This window comes from Fundulus heteroclitus, chromosome 22, assembly GCF_011125445.2.
Source record: "Fundulus heteroclitus isolate FHET01 chromosome 22, MU-UCD_Fhet_4.1, whole genome shotgun sequence".
In the NCBI taxonomy this organism is placed as follows: Eukaryota; Metazoa; Chordata; class Actinopteri; order Cyprinodontiformes; family Fundulidae; genus Fundulus; species Fundulus heteroclitus.
Genome location: NC_046382.1, coordinates 1688234 through 1701425, shown reverse-complemented (window position 1 = coordinate 1701425; position 13192 = coordinate 1688234). Strand labels below are relative to the sequence as shown.

The window sequence follows — 13192 nt, the reverse complement described above, 5'->3', positions numbered from 1 at the left end:
CGCAACACAACGGAGACCACTCATGTTCAGAAAATACAGGCTCAACTGTACATAAATATAGATATCTCTATCTATATGTATATATGTATATATATATGTGTGTATATATGTATTGTATATATGTATATAAACAAATTTAGCGCACTCAGTTGTTTATAACAGGTGAGGCTGAAGGGCCTCCGAGAATCGAGAGTGTTCCCTGCTTTGACTTCCGGGTTCACATGAAAGCTACTTTTGTTTCTTCTAGTTTTATGACGTTCTGACAAAGAGAGATTTCACAGTGAAGGAAGCATATAAATGTTTATTGGAAAGCAAACCTTAAAGAAAAGTTAAAACAACAATAAATACATGATTGGCACATTGGCAAAATGATTCAATGCAACAATAAATGGAGCCGATTGTCACAGAGTCACATTCTCTGTTATCCAGGTGATCGACGCAGCAGACTGGTTTAAATCGGAGGCAACCAGACTTTCCTTCAGTTCTTTGCGAACACAGAGGCAGAACAACAGCATTTAGTCCTTCCATCACTGTGGTGGTTGTAGGTGGAGGGGTGGAGGCTCCAGTGTCCATGTCCAGCTGTCATTAGGAAACCCAGCCAGGTCCTCATCACACACGGGACAATAAGAACACACCTTTAGGTTCTGCGTTACCTGTGGAGAACCTGTGATGGGGAACATGCACACACCGAGAAAAGAGGCTTTCCTGGGCTAGAAGTGCAAAATAAGGCATTTCTGATCCAGTGCATTTACAGGAAACACTTACAAAGCTGTTTGTATTTCATAACAATGAGTTATAAGAGTGTAGAAGTCATTGGTGGGTTCTCCACCCTCTTTCTCATTAAACATTCAGTGGCTAATTAATATTATATTCAGGGCCGCAGTATGAATAGAAACCTTTGAGTCACGCCTCATTTCTTCAAATACTTTCCTCAACAAACCAAAAAAAGGCACAATGGGCAGGCTTTTCATGAATAAAATGTGTAAAAATGCAGCTGTTGCAGAGCGCTGAAGGTTAAAACATGAATAATGACCCATCACATGTCAGCTGTCTCCTGAATTGTCTCCTCATCTGGTCCTTAAAGAGCAGAGGACAGGCTGCAGGGAGGAGGAGGAGGAACGTGTTTCAAAGTCATGAAGCAATCCCTCCTGGTGGCTTCTCCTTCATATCTCCACCTGAAGGTCACGCTGGGCTGCAGGAACTGATAGATCTGCTCTAAAGGTGGAGGAGCTTCACGGTGGAGGACCAGGATGAGACACTAAGAGTCATGACTGTTGGGTGTTGGACCGTTCTCATAGTCTGGCTGATTCTCAGAGGTCTCTGTGGCTTTGGGGACAGCTGACTGATCCGCATCTTCAGGGTTAAAGGGACGCACAGCAGAGTATACTGTAGATACGTCTCCAGCCAGAGGGTCTCCTTCTCCAGGGTTCTGGGCATCCACAGATTTAGGGTCTGCAGCTGCGACTCCAGTCTGTCCTTCGGTCTCCTCCAGCATAAGAGCTGATGAAGGGCCCACACCATTGTCTCCAGGACCAGCCTCATGTCCCTTGTTAGATTGGCCATTCGCAGGTCTTCTCGGTAGCCACCATTTGTAGTAAAGAAGAAGAATAGCCACAACAGCCAGTGCTAACACTAGAAATGCGATGCCAACACCGATGCCCACCCCTGAGTCCCCGCCTGATGCCTCCTGGGTCAGCAGGTTCTTCTCAGCTTTGCTCTCCTCCGTCTCACCTAAAGGGTTGCTGGCTTTGCAGCTGAAGCTCTCGATCTTCTTGGTCTCCTCGTTGTTGAAGATGGTGATGGTCTTTGTCTTCTCCTCCCACCGTCCCTTGTCTCCTTTCTTCCAGAAGAACCGGACCGGTCCGGCATCGGTAAAGTCTCCTCTACAGTCCAGATAGCAGTTCTTGGAGGCGGAGGAGCAGGTCAGGGGTCTCACAACGACCTCCACTTTAACCCCCTTCAGATTCCGGATCCCCACCGCGGTAAACGTCTCCAGGGCGCTCTCTGCCGTTGATCTCCACCGTGAACTCCCCGCCCTCCGCCTTCTTAATGCCCCGGATGGTCAGAACCCCGGTGGTCAGGTCCATCTCTGATCGACTCCTAAAGTCTCCCAGATATTCCAGCGGGACCCTATCTTTGATCCATTCAGCCACGATGTTCCCTTCGTGCTTCCAGGTGATGCCGGTGATCGGTTCTGACACTTTGGGGTCCAGAACCAGAGTCCCGTTGTTCTCGAAGTATTTAGTCACGCTCTGAGCTCCGACCCCCAGAACCAGGAGGACCAGGACCAGGAAACCAGACTTTACCCCCGGAGTCATGGTTTAAAGGCGGTCTAGCAGGAAAACACCTTCATTATCAGCCGGGCTTCGACGATTGACGAGCGGAGCTTCCTCACCCTCAGAAACGAAGAGAAAATGGCGGCTAGCAGGAAGCCGCGCCCTGGGGTCTGCTATGGGTCTGCTCCTTCTCCGTCTGACGGCTCGGGAGGCGGCGCACGGCTCTGTGGGCGGGAACGTTTACTGTACTGTAGACAGACGGAGATACACATTATCTGTGATAGATAGATAGATAGATAGATAGATAGATAGATAGATAGATAGATAGATAGATAGATAGATAGATAGATAGATAGATAGATAGATAGATAGATAGATAGATAGATAGATAGATAGATAGATAGATAGATAGATAGATAGATAGATAGATAGATAGATAGATAGATAGTGGTTGTTTTCTCTGATCCAAAGTCAGATCAGATCAGACTCTCTGTGCTCTCAGGGCCTTCCCACTGGTCCTGGATCTGCCACATGTTCCACAGACAGAATAATTTAGCGTCAGCAACAGAAACATAAACACTGACAAGACTACAGACGAGGGACCGGGGAAGGCCCAGGATGACCTTCTACTTTCCTCTCTGGTTTATGTGTTTTCCACTCGGTGTGAGCTTCGCTTTGATATTTGCTGAATTAGTCAGCAGTCAGTCAGCAGCATGCAGCAACGGTGGCCCATCTCAGCCTGGCATCAGCAATCCCCCACCAACAGTGGTCACCGCTTTAATGTCCAGGTCTTTTCTATTCATCTACATCTCAGAGTCATTGTCCAGGGCTTTGCGTGTAAAAAAGTTGATGTTGGTGTTCTATGCCTTTAAAAATGAACCCTCTCATTTCTGTGTTATAAAGCAGAGTTGCTGTCGTTTCCACAGAGCCCTGACCCAGAACCAGCGCTTCATAATGTAACCATGGTGTGTAAACTATTTACAGCTTTGTCCACATGGTGGGCGTGAGGACCAGGGTTGAATAATGACAGGAATGCATTCCTGGGGGTTTCTGATGCTCCCCCGTCCCTTCAGCCCCTCACACATGGCAGGGAAGCCAGGGTTATAAACTCGGTGCCAGATGCAGGATGATCAGTCAGAAATGACATATCTGCCTGTTAAAACTACCAGAATCATGCTGCGTAGAGCTGAAAAACTGTCACAAGGCATCTTTATTAAATAACCCAGTTTATTAATCTATAATCTCACCCCAACGTTTGCTATAATCTGTTTATTATTTATCATTTTGACATTTTCTCCCCTAACTCCAGACGTTCCTCTGTACGCTGCAGCCACATACCTCTTCTGTTCTGTTTTCAGATGTTTTTTTGTTGTTGCTTTTTCTCCTTTATTTCAAATTTATTTCACACAGTTTCTCTGTGTTTTCTCATCATGGACACTTTTATCCAGCATAAGTGAATATTCAGTCAAAAACATGACTGAATATTAAATTTCAGCTCCAGTTTCTCTCCAGTTTCTACCTGAACATCCAGTAGCCTGGAATTAAGCTTTGCTGCACCTTAAAACAGACTTTGGGATTTTTATTCCTGTTATATAAACACGATAAAGACGCTGTTATTTACTTTAAGGACCTTGGTTACTGCGGGCTCCTGGTTCAGCAGACTGTCCTGTATTTCTATTTATCTATATTTATATTTATATTCTGCATGTTTAGAGAATTAAATTCATACCTTACAGCAGGTGTGTCAGACTCATTTCTATGTTGGGCCACTTTGGCTTCACTTCTTCTCTTTCTGGACACATCTGGGTGGTTTTAATGTGTGTGGAAAACCTGACACCTAGTGGCGGGATGCTGTTACTACACAGTTAAAAATCAATATTTTCTACAGGAGGCTCAGTTTTAGCCACTTTATTCACTTTAAAATGATATATGCCTCTACTCTATGACATCATGTGCCTTTTGTGGTTCTTGAGGGCGGATAAGTTGCCTTGGTGGGCCGGATTCAGCCCGCTGCCTGAGTTTGACACGTGTGCCATTCGGTGCTAACATAAAGACACTGGTGCACCATAGATATATTTTATTGTTATATATTTTATCCATGTAAATAAATATGCAACAAAAAAACTATATGTGAAAAAAAACAGAGTTGCAGATGCAGCAAAGCAGCCCCAGAAGAGAACCGAGCCTCCTCCAGAACAGGGTTCTGTTCCAGGTGGGCTGTAGCTGTGAACATGGAGCTCAGGTGCCTTGCCAAAAAGCTGTGGTTCTGTCTCACCTGTCAGAGGGGAAGTGCTTTCATCTGTGGCGTCTCCCATGAAGTCCACTTTGGCTCTAATGGTGACGGAGGGTGTGATCTGACACTGGTGTACCTTTAATGGCGTACCGCGCACGTGACGTCACCGTCTCAAGAGCAACGCCCCTTTTGCCGCTTTGGTAGGGAAAACAGGTAGAGAGCGCCCGTAGCCACAAGCCATTACACGCGCAACAGAAACAGCGATATGACCGACTTTATAGCCGTTAAACTTTCAGTAAGTCGTTGTTGTTTTTTTCCTGCTCTGCGTTCATGGCATCGTCGGCCGTTTTTTTTCTGTTTGTAATCACCATCCAGGAATTGGTATATGTTGCCAGTAGGTAGCTACAAAACAACTGTTTACATCTCAGCTGCCATGATAGCCTATATGCTATCATGGTAGCAGGCGCTTCATTCGATTGCTCGGTTGACAAAGGTAAACGGTATTCAAAAAACTCTTACCTGTTCACTACTAGATGTCGCTGGAATTGGGTCAGGATGTTCTTCGGTTGTGCCCTTTCCTCCAACAAAATGCTTGCTACATATGTACGTGAATTTGGTAACTTTTTCCGGGTTGAACTGTTGTGTAGGCCGACCGCACCGGTGTACCCAGCGCACACATTTCTCCTTGGCAGTCTTGAATTTCGGGAAATTAATGAAGAAAACATCCTTCATATGCAGCCGATCAGCGTACCTCGAGTCGGTGTTGCACGTTCCATAGCAACAATGTTTAAAAACCATGGTCTTAGACTTGGAAAAAGCAGTCGATTTACGAGTAAAACCAAGGATAACGCACAGCTCTTTTACAGCGAAACAGCGGAGGACACAGCAAGCTTGCCCTACCGCGTACCACGTGATATGACGTCTCGTGACGTCACGTTCTAAAAATAGCTCGCTCGCGGTACGCCATTTACCTGGAGTGTGTTCTGGGCTCTTTTGGGAACGTTCCTATCATCTTTCTCTTCAACTTGTCCATTTTCCTACTGTGGCCGCGTCCAGGGAGGTCGGCTACAGTCCTGTAGACCTTAAACTACTGAATAATATCAGCGACTGTAGCCACAGGAAGATGAACCTTCTAGCCTTTACCTTTAACATGCCTTTAATTTTCCTTCTAATCTTCTGAGACTAATCTCTCCTTCACTTCCTGTGATCCATGTTGACTGGAAAACATTAACTCTGGTTGTTCTTGTGTAAGAAAAGTATTTTAATTTGTTCTTCCTGTGGTGTCTGATAATTTTTTTTATTAATGTTTATCATATTATGTTTGTTTATTGGTATTACTATATTCGTCCGTCTTCTTCCGCTTATCCGGGGTCGGGTCGCGGGGACTATACTATACTAATTACTATATTAATATACTAATTACTATATTAATAATGTTTATTAGAGAGAGACACAGAGAGACTAGTCTCTGTGTCTCTCTCCGAGGTCGGTCGTGTCTTTTCTCTCTCTGCAGCTTTTACACCCCCACCCCCCCCACCTCCTGCTTTGCTATGTCTTGTCTTCTGAGCACTTTCTTCATATCAACCGAACTCTGAAAAACATGGATCTGGTAAGCTGGTCTCTCAATACTATTGATACATTTTTTTCCACGGGTAGGCAACGGAAGGGGGACCCGTCCGGTCCTGATTTGACTTATTTTGTGAGATACACCCTAAATTCCTGGAGGAAAACGGTGTATCTTTCGACCTTGTCATTCCTGGACGTTTGAAATTTTCACATTGGATTAAGGTTACTGGGATCTCTACTTATTGGTTTTTGTGGATTTTTGAAGTATCGGCAAATACAGCGGATGTCGGTAGCCATTTGGCCTTGATCAGGCTGCCGGCTGCATGTCGCGCTCACTCTGGCTGTGAACGGACAAACCTGGCAGGTGAATGGAGCGAAGCCGAAAAGCTGCCTGTGTTGGAACGCAGACTGACTTTGGTGGTTGAACTCAAGGGGAGATGGAATAAAATCTGGAAGTGAAGCGCGAAAAAGCCCAATAATTTGGGAAATTGGATTTATGTGGAGCCAGCAAAAGACTTAAAAGCTGACAGGAAAGGCAGTGCAGCTTGTCTCATAACAAATAACATATTTGGATTCCCTCCCTATCTCTACTCCTGGATTGTTATGGCGGAGAGTGCTCAGAAAAGCCTCCGGCTACCCCCCTCCCCCCGATAACATCAAGGACAATGGCCTCTGGAGTGTTCACGGAGATAAAACACTTCCGCCCATACACACACGCAATACTGATACTCATAAAACTGATGAATTACGCACACGCGACAGGTCTCAAATGTTTACCTCCTGCATACATGTTGTCTTGTGTTATTTGGGCTTTTCTTGCTATGAGTTTTTTTTTGTGTCGGTTGTTTGTCTCTTTATTGGTGAGAGCATAAATAGGCAAACATCTGTCTCTTTTTTCTCCCCCCCTCTTTGCCCCATGTTGTTGCTCTTCCTTCGAGAGTTCAAGGGCAGCGCCTCGTTAACTCCGTGCAGGCGGGATTCGGGGCTGTTTGGAGGAATGCGCCTAATGGCTGCGTTCCTTGGCAACGCAAGGCCTCAGTCAATCGTTCCCCCCCAAAATGTTTGTTTGTTTATCTGATGGACGGTTGTACTGGAACTGATTTTTCGATTGCAATGTGAATTGTAATTGACAATAAAATTTGATTGATTGATTGATTGATTGATTGATTATTAGATCATTATCTCAGGGTAGGACAGAGATACTGACGGAGTCTGGGACATTCAGGGACTTCCGTAGCCTGGGTGCCATTCCGAACTTAGTCCCGCCCACAACGTTTTAGGTCGGGAAGTTCGGTCTGGCATTGCTCAATAGTAGCGCGAGTATGCTCGCCCAATATCTGCCGGGCCAGTCAAATTGTCAGGGCGGGCTTTATACGATGATGGACAGATGATCAACAGTAACGTAATCAACCAGGTCACCAAAGCGCGCTTGGGTTGAATTTGTTTATAACAACGATGGCTGCCACTGGAGAGTTGAGGTGTGTAGATTCTGCCATTAGGTCTGTTCTAGAAGATATCGACAGGTTTGTGTGTTGAAGAACTCCTTGGATCCTTACATTCTTTTTGCAACACCGGCAAAAATCGTTAACGCTCATCTTCTTATGCTAGGCTAACAGTTGAGTTCTGTTGACAACAACTATGCGTCGCTTAACATATGTCACACACTCCGTTGCTCTTATTGGTTGTAGGTCTATCCAATTGAGTGCAGAGGAATTTTTTTTCCTGGTTAGTTAGAAACACGCCCCATAATCACAGCTCTATGGAGCAGTATCAGACTCAAATTCTGACTACAATTGAGTATGACCATATCAGGCTAGGACTTCCGTTAACCATCCAAAGAATCCACATGGCGCTCTGAGCGGCTCACCCATAGACATTTATACGTAGACGCCTCATTGGGCACAGGTTTGTACGTCAACGTCACCGCCATATTGTATGTGGCAGAAACTAGTGAACATCTATGTTCCCTGTGTAAGTTTTAAGTATTTAGATAGAAAGATAGAGATGGAGCTTATATATACTTGCAAAAAAATTATAGAGATTAACTGATGACATTGGCAGCCAAATTGGCTTTTGACCGATGTGCATCTGCTGATCTCAGACATTGAACTGAAAATGGACAATGAAGGACTATGACTGAGGAATCGAACAACCTTCGACAACAAACACAGATGAGTTCTGCAGACACGACTTTACTCATTTCACTTCAGATTTTGTTGTACACAATTAAAACAAAACACACATTACGAAAGACATTAAGATTATGTAAAGGTGGAAAACTTTTAAAGAAGTAACTTGATGGAATCATAGAGCAACATAATAAATTAAGTGGGTATTATATCAACAGTTTAATAAATAAATTAATTAATTAGTTTTCACTATATACGTAGAGTAATCTGAACTTTAAATAGCATTTCATTTAATGAACATCTTAGAGTAAGCTGATTTCTGCTACTTGGGCAGGCATCAATAAAACGCAAAGAAAAGGTTACTGGCTAAAATGGATAAGGTTGCAATAAAATTAGCATAATGACACATCCTACTAACTAACATGGGTAAATTTAGGATTAAAGCATCAGTGTACAATGGTTACAATATTTATGGAGATTTAATATCTTTTAACTAGAACACAAATAACTCAATAGTCTTTTTAACCGGTTAAACATCCTAAGGGAAAAAACACATAACACTGAGTTTTTAGCTAACTGTTAATCTGAGGGCTTTTAGATCAGGATAATTTAATGGTTATCGTCTTACATACAGAAAAGAAGTAAGATTAATTTAATTAGATTAAATTATATGGACATTTTGGATCTGGTCAGGATGGTTGGGGGGGCTGTGATGATAAAAGGGTAACAGCTTGAAGATGTATCAGTGAATGAAGGTTTTCTCTGAGGAACATCAAAGCAGCAAAGACACCCCACATTGGAACTCCTGTTGTGTAAAGAACATCTTGAACAGGACATAAGGTGAGATCCTTACAACGAGAGACGTTCCACACAGGGGGGTGTGGAGACCCCTGGGGTACAGCACCCAGGGACGAGCTGCTGTGGTCTGGAGCTGTTGTGGACTTGACACAGCTGGTGGAACCAGAGAGACGACGATGTGGTCCCACAGGTTATCTGACACCTAAGACTGACTGTAAAGGGTTATGGGTTTTCAGGGTTGCTGAAAACAGAAAGCTTCAGAGAACCTTAACCCTTCCTGACCAGGCACTCAGAAAACATAGATCAGATTGCAGAGGCCTAGACAAATAGGAACGCAGAGACGCGTTCATCCAAGAACTTCCTAATCAAAGTCCTTAATCCTCAGTTTAAGAAGATACATAACAAAAAATAATTTACAATGTACACAATGTAAGGTTTACTTTATTTTAGGATTAATGTGGGAACTAATTCTGATTTGCTTAATCAGAATTAGTTGACATCCTTGAACAGTAACAGCATGGTATAAATATTTTGTCTTCTCTGTGCAGAACAGCACCTCACTTTCTTTCTTTTAAAAAAGACAGAGAAAGAGGGAAAAGGCTTTCACATGGAAAGGCTTTCTTTTTCTCAGTTGGGTTTTTCAAATAAAACGGGAAATGACATGAAACAAATATGTTGATGAAATTATGTTGCAGAGAACTTCAACTGTCAGACAACAACAGTTAAGACACACATTAAAAGCATTCTGTTAAGAATTATTATGAATTTACTGCAGATACATTTGAACTTAAAGATTACTCTTTTTAACTAATAATTAAATTGCAGAATTCTGAGAGCTAAATAATTGTGGACAGAAATATCTTGAATGTGAAAGTGCTTGGAGGATGTTTTTTAATAAATGACACATGAATGGGGGTTTTGATAAGAACACTAGATACACCTTGCTTCTGTTCCTCAAAAGAAACAAGGACTCGTGTCTGCAGAACATCTTCACAAAGTGTTTTATTAGAGAGAAATGCAAAATAAAATGCTCAGTGCCCATCCAGAACTGAACGCTTATTACCATCCAGCTCAATCGTTCAGCCTGCGAGGAGGAAACAAGAAGAGGACTGGGGATGAAGAAGCCAGAGAACTCTGATTCCTTATTCTTTAACGGTAGGAGTTGCCTGAAGAGACCCTAAGCGCGGTTAGATTATTTTCTGCCTTGTGCCATGAAAAGCCTGAAGGCTTCCTTAACTTTGCGTTCTTGATGTTTTGGACTCTTCTCATATTGTGTTGCTGTTTGTGTAACTGCTCTGTTCCACTGACTCACATGTTTGATTTTTTTGTGTTATGAGATCTACACTTTAATGTTACATCAAGTTGATCAATATGGGGTTATGAAAAATGGAAACTGTTTGCTTCAGACACACAAAGATCTATGGGTTATGCACCTTTTTGATTTGATATAGGAAGAACCAGGATCGGATTGGCTCTAAAGATCCTTTAATATTAGCTGGTAACGTTAACACTTAGATTCAATACAGGGTTTTCAGGCTCAGACTGGCCGAGGGCAGACCTCCCTGGGAGGGGGGCCTTGCCAGTTTTTACTACCCCGGGGGGGGTACCGTTTTCTGGGGATCCCCTGCCCGCACTGAACCTCTCCTGCCTTTGCTCCTGGTGTTGTAAGTATGGAGTGGTGGATTATTGTCCATCGGAGGGGTGAGTGGAGAAAGGAGTAGGAGGGTATTCAGGGTGGGGAGGAGTAGGACATAGGAGGCCTGGAGACAAGATGTCTGTGTATAAGATCCACTGTTTGCTGAGTGCAAGGCTGAATGCTGCGTAGAATGATTATTGTCTATGACAGACTGTCTTTGTTATGTCTCAAACCAAGGCCACGGTGCAGTATTAGGGGAAGCCCGAAAAGCGAGACAGGCAGAGACAGGGCAGACGCAGACTGCAGCGGGACCGTGGGGTGCGATTACTTTCCATCTATGTGATCTCTGCTCTGTTTCTCAATAAAAGTGCTGGAACTGTATCCACTCGACCGTCTCCTTCTTCAGTAACTCTGGGAAGTCAGTTATCTGTTCAGAACTCCCATAACACACAGACGCTCTGTATAAGAAGGGCCAGAGCCGCCTCCACCTCCTGAGGAGGCTGAGGTCCTTTGGAGTGAGCCGGCCTCTGCTTAAGACCTTCTATGACTCTGTGGTGGCCTCAGCCCTCCTCTACGCTGTCGTCTGCTGGGCTCCTGGCAGCGCAGAGCGGGACAGAAAGAGGCTGAATAAGCTGGTGAGGAAGGCCACTTCTGTCCTGGGCTGCACTCTGGACTCTGTGGAGGAAGTAGCTGAGAGGAGGGTGTTGTCCAAGCTCACATCCATCATGGACAACACCTTCCACCCCCTGCACCAGACTGTAGAGGAGCTGAGCAGCTCCTTTAGTGCCAGACTTAGACATCTTGCCTGTAAAAAGGAGCGCTACCACAGGTCATTCATTCCTGCTGCTATCAGACTGTACAATGCTGCACTGTAACTGTAACCATAACTGTAATAACTAATGTGCAATAACTAATGTACAATTCTATTTAATACAGTGTACAATAATCCTGAAAGAAGTGACTTCTGCTGCTACTACACCCGAATATATGTCAATAAACACGCGTATAAGCCACAGTGAATGTACATAAGATATCCTCTGCCTTATTTCTATTTTGTATTTTTATTTTTCTTATCTTCTTCTTTTTTTGATCCACTGTATAGACGAGGACACACTGTATATAACTGATGCACCTTGTCCTACTTTTGGCACCTTCTTCTGATTATTGACTACTGAGCCGATGTGACAAGTTAATTTCTCCAATGTGAGATCAATAAAGCCTATCTTATCTCTCTTTATATATATATATATATATATATATATATATATATATATATATATATATATATATATGAATGAGAGAGAGAGAGAGAGGGGGGGAGAAATATATATATATATATATATATATATATATATATATATATATATATATATATATATATATATATATGTGTGTGTGTGTGTGTATGTGTTATGAATATAAATTTGTGGTCTTTATTATTTCATAAAACCGTGTGAACCTTTTAAGATCCGATATAGTCACAGATTAGCAACAGACTTTTTTGGGGAGGATTAAAGAGATAAAATTACTAATATGAGAAAAAATGTCATAGGAGCATAAAGTAAAAAAAAAAAAGACAAAAGTGGTAATATTATGGGAAAAACGTCATATTATGACAATAAAGGGGAATAGTCACAGTTTGCAGAACTAAGTCATGTAGTTAGGGCCAGGTTAAATTCTTATAATTATTTTTATTCTTTACAAGAATAAAGTCAGAAGAATGAAGCCAAAAGGATACAAAAATAAACTTGTAATATTACAAAAATAAAAGTATTACAAATATAAATCCTGAGATTAAACACCCTCCGATACTGTTTAAGTGGCTGAGTAACTGCAGATTTGCCACATTCAACATGGCGGACGCTCTGACACATCCGCAGCATAGGCAGAACCCGCCCACCGAGGCGTCTACGGGCTCACCCAGCTGGAGCTCTGAGGAGCAGCCGTACTGACTTACCGGCTGTAGAATGGAGCACACCCTCCTACGTCATCGCGTACGCCGTAAAGGAATGCGTCGCAGAGAGAAATCCTTACAGAGACATGCCGACGTCACATGACTTCGAGGAAATTAATCTTTTACTGGTTCAAGTCGCCGGGGGCCAGTTTCACCAAAGCAGAACCCCAGGAACCCCACCCTCAGCCAGCAGTGGCGGCTGCTGGGGGATATGAGGAATGCTAAGATGAGCCGTTCAGTTGGTAAAATACTGATAAATAAAATGAATAAAAACGTCAGATAGCTAACTGTACGGTGTTACGTTGCAATGTTTAGTGTGGTTTCGTTGTTCAGCCACTACATGGCAACACAAGAGCTGTACTGGTCAGTATTTTTTTTTAACAGCTGGTAAGTTAAATTCTCAAATATAATAAATTTTGTGGCCATGAAACGTACTAATGTTCTCTACTATTTTTGCTGTAAAATCACTGCATGCACAGTCAGTTCAGAGTCGTCTCTGGCATGATGAATTCAGTGGGACATAAAAACTCAACACCTGTCAGCAGCAGCTAAATATTTAGTGATGCATTCAAGCTGACTTTGATAAATCTTATTTAAACT

At 43.1% G+C, this 13192-nt stretch overlaps 1 protein-coding gene across 1 annotated transcript; it reads right to left on the bottom strand.

Annotated features, from left to right (window-relative positions):
* Positions 1-281: 281 nt before the first annotated feature.
* Positions 282-2433, bottom strand: LOC105923962. The gene has a single exon (XM_012859876.3). The coding sequence runs from the start codon at positions 2316-2318 to the stop codon at positions 1950-1952; it is 369 nt and encodes a 122-aa protein (XP_012715330.2). The 5' UTR covers positions 2319-2433; the 3' UTR covers positions 282-1949.
* Positions 2434-13192: the final 10759 nt, after the last annotated feature.